This window comes from Xenia sp. Carnegie-2017, unplaced genomic scaffold (assembly GCF_021976095.1).
Source record: "Xenia sp. Carnegie-2017 unplaced genomic scaffold, XeniaSp_v1 HiC_scaffold_21, whole genome shotgun sequence".
NCBI classification, from domain to species: domain Eukaryota; kingdom Metazoa; phylum Cnidaria; class Anthozoa; order Malacalcyonacea; family Xeniidae; genus Xenia; species Xenia sp. Carnegie-2017.
This window is the reverse complement of record NW_025813484.1, coordinates 558,582-573,090: the sequence shown is the minus strand read 5'-3', so window position 1 is coordinate 573,090 and position 14,509 is coordinate 558,582. Positions and strand designations below refer to the sequence as shown.

At 34.5% G+C, this 14,509-nt stretch overlaps 2 protein-coding genes, 2 long non-coding RNA genes and 1 other non-coding gene across 5 annotated transcripts; 3 read left to right on the top strand and 2 right to left on the bottom strand.

Moving 5' to 3' along the window:
* Positions 1-774: 774 nt before the first annotated feature.
* LOC124444869 (vesicle-associated membrane protein 3-like) lies at positions 775-3,969 on the bottom strand. The gene is made up of 6 exons (XM_046995540.1): positions 3,862-3,969; positions 3,644-3,686; positions 2,670-2,748; positions 2,488-2,567; positions 2,362-2,413; positions 775-1,278 (listed from the first exon to the last, which is right to left on the bottom strand). Coding segments are annotated over exons 1-6 (282 nt in total). The 5' UTR covers positions 3,864-3,969; the 3' UTR covers positions 775-1,252.
* LOC124444873 lies at positions 1,222-14,119 on the top strand. Its single transcript, XR_006948043.1, has 3 exons — positions 1,222-1,231; positions 6,205-6,212; positions 13,862-14,119. It is a non-coding gene; the product is annotated as an uncharacterized LOC124444873 (long non-coding RNA).
* On the bottom strand, positions 1,339-2,355 carry LOC124444875. The gene is made up of 2 exons (XR_006948044.1): positions 1,885-2,355; positions 1,339-1,810 (listed from the first exon to the last, which is right to left on the bottom strand). It is a non-coding gene; the product is annotated as an uncharacterized LOC124444875 (long non-coding RNA).
* On the top strand, positions 4,057-4,138 carry Trnas-aga. The gene has a single exon. It is a non-coding gene; the product is annotated as a tRNA-Ser (tRNA).
* On the top strand, positions 7,154-14,119 carry LOC124444863 (segment polarity protein dishevelled homolog DVL-3-like). Its single transcript, XM_046995534.1, has 14 exons — positions 7,154-7,378; positions 7,835-7,904; positions 10,111-10,274; positions 10,355-10,446; positions 10,546-10,669; positions 10,749-10,836; positions 11,346-11,415; positions 11,493-11,580; positions 11,940-12,136; positions 12,249-12,308; positions 12,369-12,458; positions 12,597-12,826; positions 12,950-13,028; positions 13,131-14,119. The coding sequence occupies exons 1-14, from the start codon at positions 7,212-7,214 to the stop codon at positions 13,592-13,594; spliced, it is 1,983 nt and encodes a 660-aa protein (XP_046851490.1). The 5' UTR covers positions 7,154-7,211; the 3' UTR covers positions 13,595-14,119.
* Positions 14,120-14,509: the final 390 nt, after the last annotated feature.

The following is a 14,509-nucleotide window of genomic DNA, read 5'->3' as shown; positions in this document are numbered from 1 at the left end:
CACAATGTGCTTAAAAAATTGCAACAGAGATATGTCATCTTAATGCTACACAACAAAATAACATTCACACAATATGGCATATCACCAACACAGTAACTATTATCAATAACCAAAGACGATGGTGCATCCAAAGAGAGGGATGCAACCTAAAAGGAGTGTGCATCTAAAGACGGGGATGCAACCAAAGAGGAGGGTGCGTCCAAAGAGGAGGGTGCATTAAAAGAGGAGGGTGCATCCAAAGGGAAGGTGCGTCCAAAGAGGAGGGTGCATTAAAAAAGGAGGGTGCATCCAAACAGGAGGGTGCGTCCAAAGAGGAGGATGCATTAAAAAAGGAGGGTGCATCCAAATAGGAGGGTGCGTCCAAAGAGGAGGGTGCATTAAAAAAGGAGGGTGCATTAAAAGAGGAGGGTGCATCCAAAGAGAAGGTTGCGTCAAAAAGTGAGAGTGCATCCAAAGAAGAGGTGTAAAAGGTGAGCACCCCTTCCAGAGCTTGGATATTTCAACGTTTCCAAATGACGCACCCTCGCATGAATGAATTCGCGATTCGCTAGTTTACTGAGTATTAATGATCGCCACAATTCATTATAATAGTTGTATGTTGTTACGTTATGATAATTTTGCTTTTTAACTAAGTCAATGGAAGAGGGAGACGTTTGTCAACCAGAAAATTGAGCTGTACTTGCATCATTGTTTTGTATGGACTTTTCATGCATGGACAGTCATACAAGGATATAAATCTCATGGCATCACAACACATTTAAACCATTAACGTAATTTCTGATTATTGTCATGTTTAATTAGTATGCAAGGAAATAATTAAATAAGTTTATTTGTACACAAGATACATGTAAGCAAAAATTTTTCGTAAGCATTCTTTGAATTTTTGCATGGAATTTTCATACACAAAATGCATTTAATAAAGAGCCAATCCAATGTCAAACATAAAGTCTAAGCAAAAATCCTAAAGTTAATTTAGTTTTGTTTCATAATAAATGACCTTTTTTGTCCTACACTTTGTCATCATTTACAAACACGAAATGTTTGATGATTTTAAACCCACCATATTATCTAGATGTTGACAAGAATGGAGCATAATTAATACAAGTTGATACTAATGGCAAACTATTACATTGACAATAATAAATATTCAACAGAATATTCAACATTTCCATTTCATTATTACAGTTGATATATGGTAAAATTTTCTAATACCAAAATGAAAAGCAATGGTGTACAAATTTTCTGGTAGTAACTATGACTGTGTAGTAGCTACCCAAACTAAAAAAAAAAACATTTCATGAAGAGACAATAGTAAATACACAATATAAGACAAAAGAATACAGTAGACAACAAAGGAAACCAAATATAATTTGACAAACATTTTTATTAAGGTAGAGTCCTGTTCCAGACTCTTCAATCCTCTTTATTCATGTCCTGTCCAACTTAAAAATGCTTTGACCCTTGTGATTCACGTCCCTATTTTTAGTATACTTCAAACAGCCTATACACATCCCTATTTTTAGTGTACTTCAACCACCCTTATTCACATCCCTATTTAAATATACTTCAACCACCCTTATTCACATCCCTATTTAAATATACTTCAACCACCCTTATTCACATCCCATTTTTAGTGTACTTCAACCACCCTTATTCACATCCCTATTTTAGTATACTTCAACCACCCTTATTCACATCCCCATTCTTAGTATACTTCAACCACCCTTATTCACATCCCTATTTAAATATAGTTCAATCACCCTTATTCACATCCCCTTTTTTAGTGTACTTCAACCACCCTTATTCACATCTTTATTTCAGTATAATTCAACCACCCTTATTCACATCCCTATTTCAGTATACTTCAACCACCCTTATTCACACCCCTATTTTAGTGTACTTCAACCACCCTTATTCACACCCCTATTTTTAGTGTACTTCAACCACCCTTATTCACATCCCATTTTTAGTGTACTTCAACCACCCTTATTCACACTCCTATTTTTAGTGTACTTCAACCACCTTATTCACATCCCATTTTTAGTGTACTTCAACCACCCTTATTCACACTCCTATTTTTAGTGTATTTCAACCACCTTATTCACACCCCTATTTTTAGTGTACTTCAACCACCCTTATTCACATCCCTATTTTAGTATACTTCAACCACCCTTATTCACATCCCCATTCTTAGTGTACTTCAACCACCCTTATTCACATCCCTATTTCAGTATACTTCAACCACCCTTATTCACATCTCTATTTCAGTATACTTCAATCACCCTTATTCACATCCCTATTTTTAATGTACTTCATTCCACCAGATTCATGATTTCAATATAGAATTCTGCAAAAACTTACTGGCAATAACAGCAATAATGACAACAACTACGACAATCAGAATAACCCACATCTAAACGACAACGCAATTACAGTTAAGATGCAACAGAAACCCATAAGTACATAATACTAAAATCAAAAGCTTACTTTGCAGTTTTGCCACCACATCTTACGTTTCAGTCTGTGGGCATTTGTGTCAAATTGGGCAGCTCCAGCTTGAAGTTGATCTGAGAAACAATGTACAAATATAAAGTGAATAGAGACTGTAAAAATTATTTACAAACAGTGTAAAAAAGAGAATAATCTACTTTATAAAATCCAAATCTTACCAGCTCGATCATCAAGGTCTGAAAGTTTAGCATCTCTTTCTAAGACTTTATCGACATTCTCTTTCATAATATCCACAACCTAATAATCAATTACCAATGAACTGATTTTTGTAAATGATCGTATGTTGTTAGTCATGAATGCAGAAGTTAGCTAAATGCAAATTCACATACAAAGAAAGACAATTAAAAAGATGGTGATATATACAGTATCTCTCCCCAGCACTCCATCTTAAATTGCTAGTTAAATACCAGTAATGAAGTTTCCAGTTATTACAATAAAGCATGGTTTTGCACACTCCAACCAGCCCTATGTTTTGGGAACACCAGAATACAACAAATCCAGAAAGCTGTATAAAAGACTTTCAACAAAGTGAACAAACTGCTTACTCATTCAATTTATGCTTGAAATATGTGAAGAATGTAGGTGAATCGGGATTTTTAAAATCAAAGATTTTAACATAGCAACATACATAGGTAATTTATGAAATTGTGATACTCTAAACCAGATTGCCAGTCGTTTATGCCTTGTTTTGAACCTCAGAATGATTTAGTTTACAACAGAACCCCCAAAATTTCATAAATCTATATTGTATCTTAAATTTAACAGATGTATATCAGCAAGGAAAGATAACTTGAATAAGGTTGGCAATACTGATATAGGTGAGAAAGTCTGTTTGATATTGGTGAGAAAGTCTGGTGACGTAGCATTGTAAAAAACACATCCAATTTATGCATTTTTTGTGGCTGTTTGAGGAAATATTTTATGACAGGAAACATGAAATGTGCTTTATATTAAAATTTGACATTGTCACACTTCTACGAAGAAATGTGATAGGCCATATTAATGTAGTTTAAATATCAATAAATGTAAGCGAAAGTTCAGAGCCAATACTCATATTCGGGAATGAATTGAAACGATCGTTTCAGTTATTCTTCTGAGGTAAAATATATTGACATGTGAGGTTAAAACAAACCTCATCAACTTGCTGCTGAGTCTGCTTTAATCTATCATTCGACCTAGAGATATAAATACAAGAATATAAGTTAGAAAGGCAGAGGAAAATGGCAGCACACACAATTTAAATAACTCAGTAATGGCATAAAACAATTGAACAAATTTGTGCCTAATGCTGCTTTTATTTCGGTTCTCTAACAACTTTAATGAAACTCATGGCATTTAGGGTTTCCTTACATCTTTATGCTTTGTCTCGTGGTCTTTGACGGAAGAAATATCAGATTTAATAAGAAGAAATTCTTGACAAATTGTAGATTGTACCCTCCTAAATAACAAATACGTCATAAGTGTTTGGTAAACATATATTATTACGTTTTAATAAGTAATAAGTAAAACGTATAAAATAACTTATTTCAAGTTTGTGCGTCATAGGTAGTCGTGGCCGAGCGGTTAAGGCGATAGACTAGAAATCTATTGGGGTCTCCCCGCGCAGGTTCGAATCCTGCCGACTACGATTTTTGTTAAAACTTTAAACTACGCAGAATAAAAATTATTTGCAAGCCTCCTTCACATATATTCAAAATATTATTGAAAATGTTGTTGTTTATGTTATTTAATAATTGATTATCATCAAAATGATTTGAGTAGTGAAAACAAATACCATGACAAATAACTGCAAATCAAATTGTGCCTGAGATCAGGTGTTTCAGTTTCCCTTTTTGAATAAAAATATACTTGAATGATAACTCAGGGGGGAAAATTGAAGCCGTGTTTTGTAGGTAGTGCCAATCCTTTGTAAGCAAATATGCACTATTTCAGGGGGGAGTAGACAAATTTCAGACGTATATTGCTTCATCCAATCACAGGGCATTCTTAATGGAGGTATCATTCCAGTATATTTATGATTCAATGGTTTCCCTCCCTCCTCTATAAAAATAGGTACACAGCGTGCATGCAAGTAGCACGGTTCGGATGATGTATTTAATGCAGATAAAAATAGACGAAAAATATATAAAAAATTATAAAAGTATCTTTAATGAAGTACCTTCCTTATTTTCTTTCGAAATAACAACAGTACGATACATCGTTCACTCTACCTTTGATATTTAACGCATGTTTACTTACAAAAAAAAAATTGACAAGAAACTGAAGACAGTACATAACACCAATGAACTTTTTGGGTCGACGGGCGCGGGCCGTATTGTGTTGCTGCTCTTATTTTCATCTTTGATAACATTTTGATAAGACTATATTGGTGAAGACTATTCTGCATTTTTATCATCCTATATTATGTATCATAACCCCTGCCGACATATTTTACGAGAAAAACTGCGGTGGCGTGACTTTCACCATTGACTTTCACAGCTTTTTGAACTTTTTTCTGGATTTTTTTTTATCTTATATTCCAAGATGGCGGCCGCTAATACTAAATTTTAATGGCAATACTTAGGCATAATAATCGTTTTAAAATGATTTTGTTATGCTGTCAGATTATACTGAATTAACAATGGAAAGTGATGGGAAAGTAAAAGAAATTGAAGTTACCTGCCAATCTAGAAATACAAATCAAGACACATATACATGCTTCTTTACGTGGTGCAGGATCCAGCCAGTTGTCCTGAATTCTGAATCATAATATTGATTTTGATTAACAAGTAAGAACAATTTCCACAATACCACTTAACAGTTTTAACATTTTTTATAGTCTTGCTTTTATAAAAAAAATGGGTGGAGTTGATTTATGTGATCAATATTGCTCAAAATGTAGTAATGCCTGATGCCCCAAATGCTTTGAAACAGTTTGCAGATCATTTTTGAAGTAATAAAACCCTTGAATAAGAGTGAACAATACATGTAAATTTTTAAGTTTGTTAAGATTTTACATGAAAAAGTACTGGGAACATTTTTAAAGTTAAATGGATAGGTTTTTTTTGACTTTTCAAGTCTTCGTGGTCTAAATGATTGCTAATGCTTGCCAAGCCTGCATTTTCGAAGAAAGAATGCCACCTGCGTATAGGCCACAAACAAAATATTTATCCTTTCCTTCCATTCCTTCCCATAGAGGATAGATTCCATACCCCCATGACTTTTGTTCGTTAATTTAACTCCAAACAAGGAAGTTCATATTGGATCAACTTAGTTAATTTAAAATCAAATTTATCGCTTGGAAATGCGATACAATTGTTTTTTGTTCCTGCATATCATACCTAATGTGTTACATCGAGAGCTTTGATTTTTATTTCACATTTTCTTTAATAGCATTCTAACGTCATCGTTATCATGTTTGTCGTCACTGTCCCATTTAGTGACGTCATTCTCTTGTCATCGATGAAGGACTTATGAACATAATATAGGGAAAACATTTGTATTTCACATCTAGCAATTCAATCCTATTGACCAGAATAAGTGGAGGTAAAACGCTTCAAATTGTTCATTACTCTGACGATTTTTTCCACAATTCTATCAAAAGAAATTTTATTCGCTCCTATGTACATTCGGCCATTTTTATACTTACGGATTGAAAAATGCAATTTTGTGTGTCCGAGCTACTCAACAAAGCAAGAAAATACCTGTCAATAGTTCAACGTGTTTGCCACTTCCATTAAAATTTCATTTCCGTACCTTCTAACTAAATGTTTCCGGTAAATACGATACAAAATTTACAAATATCAGCAAAAGCAGAAGATTTGTATGGAAAGATTTGAACATGCCAACACAGTTTCTTTTTCACTTCTCTGTCATTTGAGATAGAACTACTCATTAGTAAACTTATCAACATCCTGTTGACAAGACTATAGCGTACTTGTTGCTAACGAAAATAGAAATTCATTTTCATGATCTTATATGAAATATTAACATTACATAGCCTTAGACGTATTAAAATTTTATATTAAAAAACCACTTGAAATTCCACCGAACAATATTTTTAATCCGCCCAATTCCAGTTTCCCATGAAAACAATTTTTAATTACCCGTTAATGAGCTGTCTCAAGAACAAAACTGTTTATTAGTTGTGCTTTAATTACAAAGTAATTTTGAAGAGATACTCGCCCGAAGCCAACATTTCACGTTTGACTGAAAATCTTCAAGTAAAACTTTATTTATGATTTCTTGACATCACATCATTTGTGCCATTCATTTACATAGGTCATTTACAAGAGTGTAATGAAAATGAAATTTACTGTGGATTTAAGACGATTTTTATATTGCAAAAATGTAAATGTTTGACTTTAGCTTCTTTAATCATGGCTCGTTTGGTTGTTTCCAAATAAAGTGAAGCTTTGTACAGTAAACATTTTGAAAGAACTCTCTTATGACAAAACATTTGATAGCTTTGATTTCATCGATTTTTGATAAGTAAAACTGGTTTGCAATTGCAATTATCTTTCGGTTTGCTCTCTGTAGTTTGCTGTACTTAGAAATTACCGAAATTGTAGAGATTGGTCGAGATAAACCATACGAAACCACCAAATGAAACGGAGAACAGTCAATGGCCAGGTCACGTGACAATATCAGCGAATCAGTGTGCAGTATTTGTATATTCTGAAGGTCATTATAAAATAGTTTACTTCTCGGAGCAAAATTTGATGATGGCGGACGAAACCAAGATTATTTATCATATAGATGACGAAGAAACACCGTATTTAGTGAAAATATCGAAAGGACCAAGCGATGTTACACTTGGTGATTTCAAGAACATTCTTAACCGTCCTAGTTATAAGTTTTTCTTCAAATCTATGGACGATGACTTTGGGTATGTTGTATTTTAATGAGTACTACCAATACTGCCAAAGGACGCTTTGTTCAATTGTTTAATATTTTTGTTTTAGAAAAGATCAGCGTGTTTGTGAAAGAAGTATATGTTGCAAAATTATTTCTTAGGTCTTGCTAGCTGCAATGAAATAATACTGAGACAAACTCCGACTGTTTGATACCGCTCAAAGACAATGAATATTTGCGTGTTGTTACGATATGTATTGTCAATACGCGCAAGTAGACTCGCAGTATTATACTGTCTTATATTTATTGCGTTATTGCTTTACCATATATTGCTGAAGAATTGGCTTATAATTGTAACATTTAGAGCAGTTCAAAGATTCGAATCTCGTATATTGCAAAATGTTCGAATGAGAAATACATGTTTAAGTTTTATTTATTTAAATATCTTTAAGCATATGTCGATGCGGCATGTTTTCTGTCTTTTATTTAGAGTTGTAAAGGAAGAGATAAAAGATGATGAATCAGGTTTGCCTTGTGTAAATGGACGTGTAGTTGCTTGGGTAAGATTGGAATATAGGTTTTCTAATTTAATTTAACAAGAGCTGTTTTTAATCCGTCCGTTTAGTGACCTTTCTGCCTAATTTAAAATTGTGTTTTGCGTGGTCATTGCTTGCTCCGAAACATTTGTCTATCGTATCATGTAATCTAATTTCTTGTCCTATTTTGGCGTCCAATTTATAATAAATATGTTGCTATTTACGCATGAAAACAAATGTTTGTATATTTCACACGTAAATCACGTATCATATTTCGGTTGGCAAATGTCTAGCATCACAAACGGGACCTTATCTTTGCGGGATTTCTGTGTTGTTGTTATTTCAATTCAAAGGAATGAATTAATCAATGATCCTTGTAGTGCTTTATCTTTTTTTCCTACCCAACTGGCCCAGACGAAACGCCGTTAACATGCACTGAAATGACAAAAACTATCTTATTGCGCGAAACAATATGAAAACATTCTTTTATGATTTTGCCCTTGTCCCAATATTTAATATGAAGTGCTTCAGGAAATTGACAGGTAGGTATGAATAATATGCTCTTAAAAATGTCTCTATAGTCACAGATTGTAGCGAGCAAGCGAACAAGCGGGATATTATCAGGCATGTCCGCATTTTCTTTATAGAAGATGGAATTTCAAAAGTTTGCTAGAATTGCCGCTGTTTAATTCTTATGTTAAACTGTCTATTCTTCAAAACTTAAACGAATTTTTTATTGTTGTAACATTGAATGTTACAATTACAAAACAGCAAATTGCTGCGTACCTGTTCTTAATTTACATCAACGCCTATCAAATTCTCATAAAACATTTATTGCTACTAAATTGATTTAGGCAATAGTGAATTTTATGGCATAAAAAATTTAAAAGAATCTTGTTTGATTCTCAGTAACGAAATCAAGTAATTTCTACAGTGTGGTGTTGATTGAACGCTAACATAACTCTATCTTGAGTATTTAACCGTATGTTGTACTAGTATTTAGCAGTAGGGGTTGGCAAAATCGTTTACAGTTGCTCGATTTTAAAGTTAAATTAAGCTTCACAACAATTTGCTGCGAACTTTTAATGAACAATATCTTACCGAACAAACTGCTACTGAAGTGTTTTGAAATATAAATTGATCAAGAATTGACTGTTGTAATCTATTTAATTGCCACTCGTGTAAAAATGTTTCTCTTCGTCAAGCGTTTTATATGATAATCTCGTCATGCCTGGGCTTGCTTTTTTTTAAATAAAATATTTAATACATGTTTGATTATTAATTAACACTAATATTTGCTTTATTATCTTTATCAGTTGCAAAATATTCATTTAAATTCTGTTATTTTTTATTGTTTGAAATGTTCCTCATGAAATAAGACTTTTTGTTATTTGTTGGCTTGAACATTTTTTTGTCTACGACATTGCTGAAATTATTTGGTAGGAAAATGGCATGCTTGTAAAAACAAAATTTTTACTTACAAAGAATATTTATTGTGTGGCAAAAGATCTATATTTTTTCTTTCGATTTATGTTCCAAGATATTTTTCACAACGCTTTTATGGTTTAATGTTAATATCGCTTGTGTAATACTTCACATTTCCTATAAAAAGTCGGAATTATTGTTCATGTGTTCATATAGAATATATATTGTCTTTCCAATTTTACAAGCATATTTTACATATACAAATATCTTTATAAGTGTGTTTCACTTCTCAACATGCACTTGTCACCTTGCTCATCAAGTGTTGATGATACCAAAGAATGTCTCGAAGATGAAAGCAAATATACAACACACGCTTTGCTATAATTAAGTGCGATTTCTAAAGCAAAGGCAGACGATAATGTGATAATGTAATTTGTCTGTTAGATGGAGCAAGTAGTTTGTTTTGGTGTACTGTGTCAAAGGAACCGTGTTAAATAAGTTTGACCCTGAAGTTTTTTTTGCAGGGGTGTGTCTATATTAGATTATACTGTACAAACAAAAAATGTTGGTGGTTTCGAGGTTATTCACGCAATGATGTTATAGACTTAATTTATAATTTCAACCCTTCAATGGAAAATCTTTGTATAGTGTAAACGTTTTTATGATTTTTTTTTTGTGATAGCTGATGAGTTTGTTGCTTCAACAACTACTTGCCTAATACTTTTATGTTGATCACCAACTTGATGGTATTTCATTGTTTGTCGAAAGGTTTTTACAAAAAAATCGTTTCTGATTGTTTCTTCAGCTTGTAACGTCGTCAGAAGGAAGTGCTAGCGATGTCGGACGTACTGTCTCGGAATCAGGCTCGGAACAGCACGATCAACAGTCAGTTCTTTCGGATCCAGATTCGACAGGTGTTCCACGAACAAGAGGCCCTGCATCCGGGGATTCTAGACCTCCTTCATTTCAGTAAGTTTAGGGTTTTGCTCAAAAGGGCGTTTTAATTAGGATTATTGTTCTGTTTGTTTTAAATGTTAAATATTTTTCAGTGGCCGTACGGGATTAAAGTCTGTTAAAGATACAGATAATTCTGATCTTGAATCCATCTGTTCTCGTCAATCTAGTCGACATAGATCTAGACGTATGTATTTTATCGCTTCGTTTCCAGCTTTTTCTTTATTTCTTGTTTTTGTTCAAGACGTAAAAAGTCATTTTTATCACATGGTTTTCTTCATTGCAGCCCATCGTTCGAGCAGTCAGCGGTATAAAGCTCCAGTGGACGACAGTTGCGAGGAATCGTCCATATTCAGTAGTGACTTGGATACGACTAGTGTTGCCGAATCAGAGGACGATCGTAAGAGCAGGTGTGTTACTTTATGCAAGGATGAATTTTGCTCACGATCCATTAATGTTTGCTTATGATCCATGATATCCTTATGGTAGGATATCCAGCATCACAGATGGGTCTAGTGTGTACCAAGGAAGACACAGACGTCGTAGGAGACGTCCACGAATGCCACACGTTCAACGGGTGAGTAAAAGGGAAAGAACTTTAGAGTTTAGACGACAGTTTCATTCGTTAATGTAGCTAATAACTGAACACAAACATTGTTGAAGCCTAATTTTCCCCTGTTGTAAAGTTTGAAAAAGGACAGTTGTAATTGGTCCGTTGGTTGTATTCTAATTGTGAAGTCTTCTTGGTTATACATTGCGTTGATCAAGTATTTTTTGTACTATGTTCGTACAATTAGCCATTTACTGCAATCACATGTGTTTTTACTGTAAACTGTTTTTTCACAGTGTAGGCGTTGACAACGCATAAATATTTCAGTTTACATGAATGCAATAATCACTTAAATGCGAATACTTTTTCTCCTATCGATATATCATGTCAGACTTGCTATTGTTACATCGCAAATGTATATAGATAAGCACATTAGGATGAGATTCACCGATTGAGGTACTTGGTTATATTTCTGCGTATAAGACAGACGTCTTCTTTTATTGAACTTAAATAAGCCCTTGTCTTTATTTTTGCAGTGCACTTCGTTCAGTACAATTACAGAATCAACCATGTCCTTGAATATAATCACTGTCACCTTAAACATGGGTAAAAATTCACTTGAAGATCGACATATACTCTGGACTGACTAATTTTTTGGACTAATCCAATTGTATTATCGACAGATAAAGCCAATTTCTTGGGTATAAGTATTGTTGGACAGAGTGGTAGCCGTGGTGATGGTGGCATTCATGTTGGCTCCGTAATGAAGGGGTAAGAATTTTCATAATCGGAATATTTTAACCTCAAAATCTTTTCCTACGTAATGTTTTTGTTATTTTGTTTGATTTTGCAAGGTTTTTGATTCAAACTTATGTTTGACTGTTATCATGTTAGTATCACCAAGTTAACTTTTCGTTCTCCCATTTTGAAAGTTCTGCGTCATAAATATCAGATAACTTGGTAAATCAAGTCAAAACGTCGCAGCTGTTTTTTTTTCCTGTTCTCATGATCCTGTCAATTTCATTCAACTTTCGCTAGCCAGCATATGACAATTTTCAAAATGCTTAGCAAAATTCAAACACTATTTCATCGTTTGTGATACTTCCATGTTGCAAATTCTTTATTCGTAGCGGTGCTGTTGCTCTCGATGGTCGTATTGAACCTGGGGATATGTTACTACAAGTAAATGATGTGGATTTTCAAAATATGAGCAACGACGATGCTGTCAGAGTTCTTCGTGAAATGGTCCATAAACCTGGACCAATCACATTAACCGTTGCTAAATGTTGGGATCCTTCTCCGCAAGGATATTTTACACTCCCACAAAGTGAGTTGAATTATCATTGTCACAGATAAGAGTCATATTTTACGTTGTTACAGAGTAAGCCATCTTCTATCACTTGTTTGAAAAAATATAACGTTGCTTTATTTTTGTCAAGGTGAGCCAGTTCGTCCTATCAACACGGAAGCCTGGGTACAACAGTTGGCTGCAATGCGAGGTACACGATCTTCCTTAAAGTTCACCGCGTTTTAAACTTTACTTACACATGTTTATTTAGAATTCCATGCGAAAGAGATGGTGAATCAATCTTTGGGAACCATGACGTCCACCAGCTCGTCTTTGACAAGCTCCTTACCAGAATCTGATAGTAAGTCACTGTTTCAAAAGTCTGTCTACGTTGTGTTTTTGAATAGTAACTTTTCATCATGTTTCATCAACTTTTTTACCTTTTCAAAGAATTTTTTTCTTTTGCATTACCTAACGTGTGCTCTCTTATCATCTTTAGGATTTACAGAAGAAAACTTTTCACAGCTTCATGTTAACAGTGACATGAGTCTCATTGCAAAAGCTCTAGCAAGTCCAGACTCGGGTCTTGATGTCAGAGATAGAATGTGGTTGAAAATTACTATTCCAAGTGCGTTCATTGGCTCTGATCTTGTCGATTGGCTCTTTACTCGTATCCAAGGATTCACGGATAGAAGGGAAGCCAGAAAATATGCATCCAATTTACTTAAGGTACATAAGCGACAGTATACAGTATATTTCACAAAGAAGCACATGCTAGTAAGGAAAATAACATCGCACAGTAACGTAAATTCTGTTATAAACTCGGAGTTTTTTTTATTTCTTTTCTATTAGGCTGGTTATATTCGCCATACTGTGAACAAGATCACTTTCTCTGAACAATGTTATTATGTATTTGGTGATTTATGCGATAGTAAGTATTTCGCTTACCATTTTTACTTTTTGAATTCTGAACGCAGACATGACTGAAATGATTTTGTTTTGGTCTTTCTTAATTTTTTGTTTTGTGTTTTAGAAATGGGAAGCATCTCGCTGAAGGAGCACGATGGCAGCGATCAAGACACCCTAGCTCCTCTACCTCAACCTGCAAATTGGGCGAGTAGCGTACCTCCCCAGTATTCTGCAGGCTGGCGTCCCCCTTATCCGATGCCTCAGACATTCCCTGATCTTCATCCTTACAACCCGGCTGCTTTCACGGCCCCATCACAGACTGGTAGCGGTAGCCCACGAAGTATAAGCAGTGGCTCGCAGAAAAGCCGTGAAAAGGACGTGGATGCGCAATCTCGAAGCAGTGGCGGAAGTAGTACGAGCGGAAGCAGTAAGGGGGATAGAATCTCTGTGAAAGAACGTCCAGCTGTTACCCCAAATGTCCGTGATTTTGGACGTTTAGATCAAGTTCCAGATCATATTGCTGCCAGTAGAAGTAGTTTCCAAATTGCATTGTCTAATCCATGTGAACTTTTTGTTGATGTAATGTAGAACTTTAAGTAAAACAAGTTAGTTACTGTTGATCAGTGTAACAACAATTATGCTGGCTTTGTGCTTTTTTAAGCAGTATATATGTATCGTGTGCGATGTAGATAAAAAATTGAACACATTCACGTTATTAGTTATGTTATAGAACGTTATACGAAGTTATCATGGCCAGCCATGGTGTCATTGTATTGTGAAGTTCTGAAGAAAAAACAGGTTGCAATATCAAGGCTCCTGTACTCTTATCTTTTAATGTAGTAGATCTTACTAAAGAGAGTAGGATGAAATACAAGGCACCTGTTGTCTCATTTTTTGATGAAATGGGCCTTACAGCTTGCTAATTCATAGGGAAGCACTTTGTGGCTACGACTAACTTATGTAGAGTGGATGTTAAACTAAAATCTATGGTCGTAGATGTAAATAGACAAAAGACAACTTAATGTTGTAAATTTTTGTGATCTTTCTCAATATTCTTGGCTGCTTTTTTCTTCCTATTGTTATATTTGTTACTATAAAAAGTAATTCTCAAAATTGGTGGTTTATTGTATAACTTGGCAATTCGGTTGAGCCCAACCCAACAGCACTCAATACCCACAACTACAAGAAACGAATGAATTTTTTTCTCGGCAGTGTCATTATTGTAACATGCAAGAAAGGAAAACCAAATAAAATCTCGATGTCATAGTAAATGGCTTGAACATGGCAGAACTAGTATTGTTACGTGGTTGTAGAATTTGATTGTATAGGTTGGTGAAGTCCAGAGGAGAACAGTTGATTGAAATCATCTTCATTTGACTCCATCAGCACTAACATTTACACTCCTTCTCCAAACTGCACTAACCTGGCGGACCAACATTTTTGGTTGGTGCAGGCGGTGGTTAAGTGTAAATTCAAACAACAGTTATCTTACTTTGCTTAAAA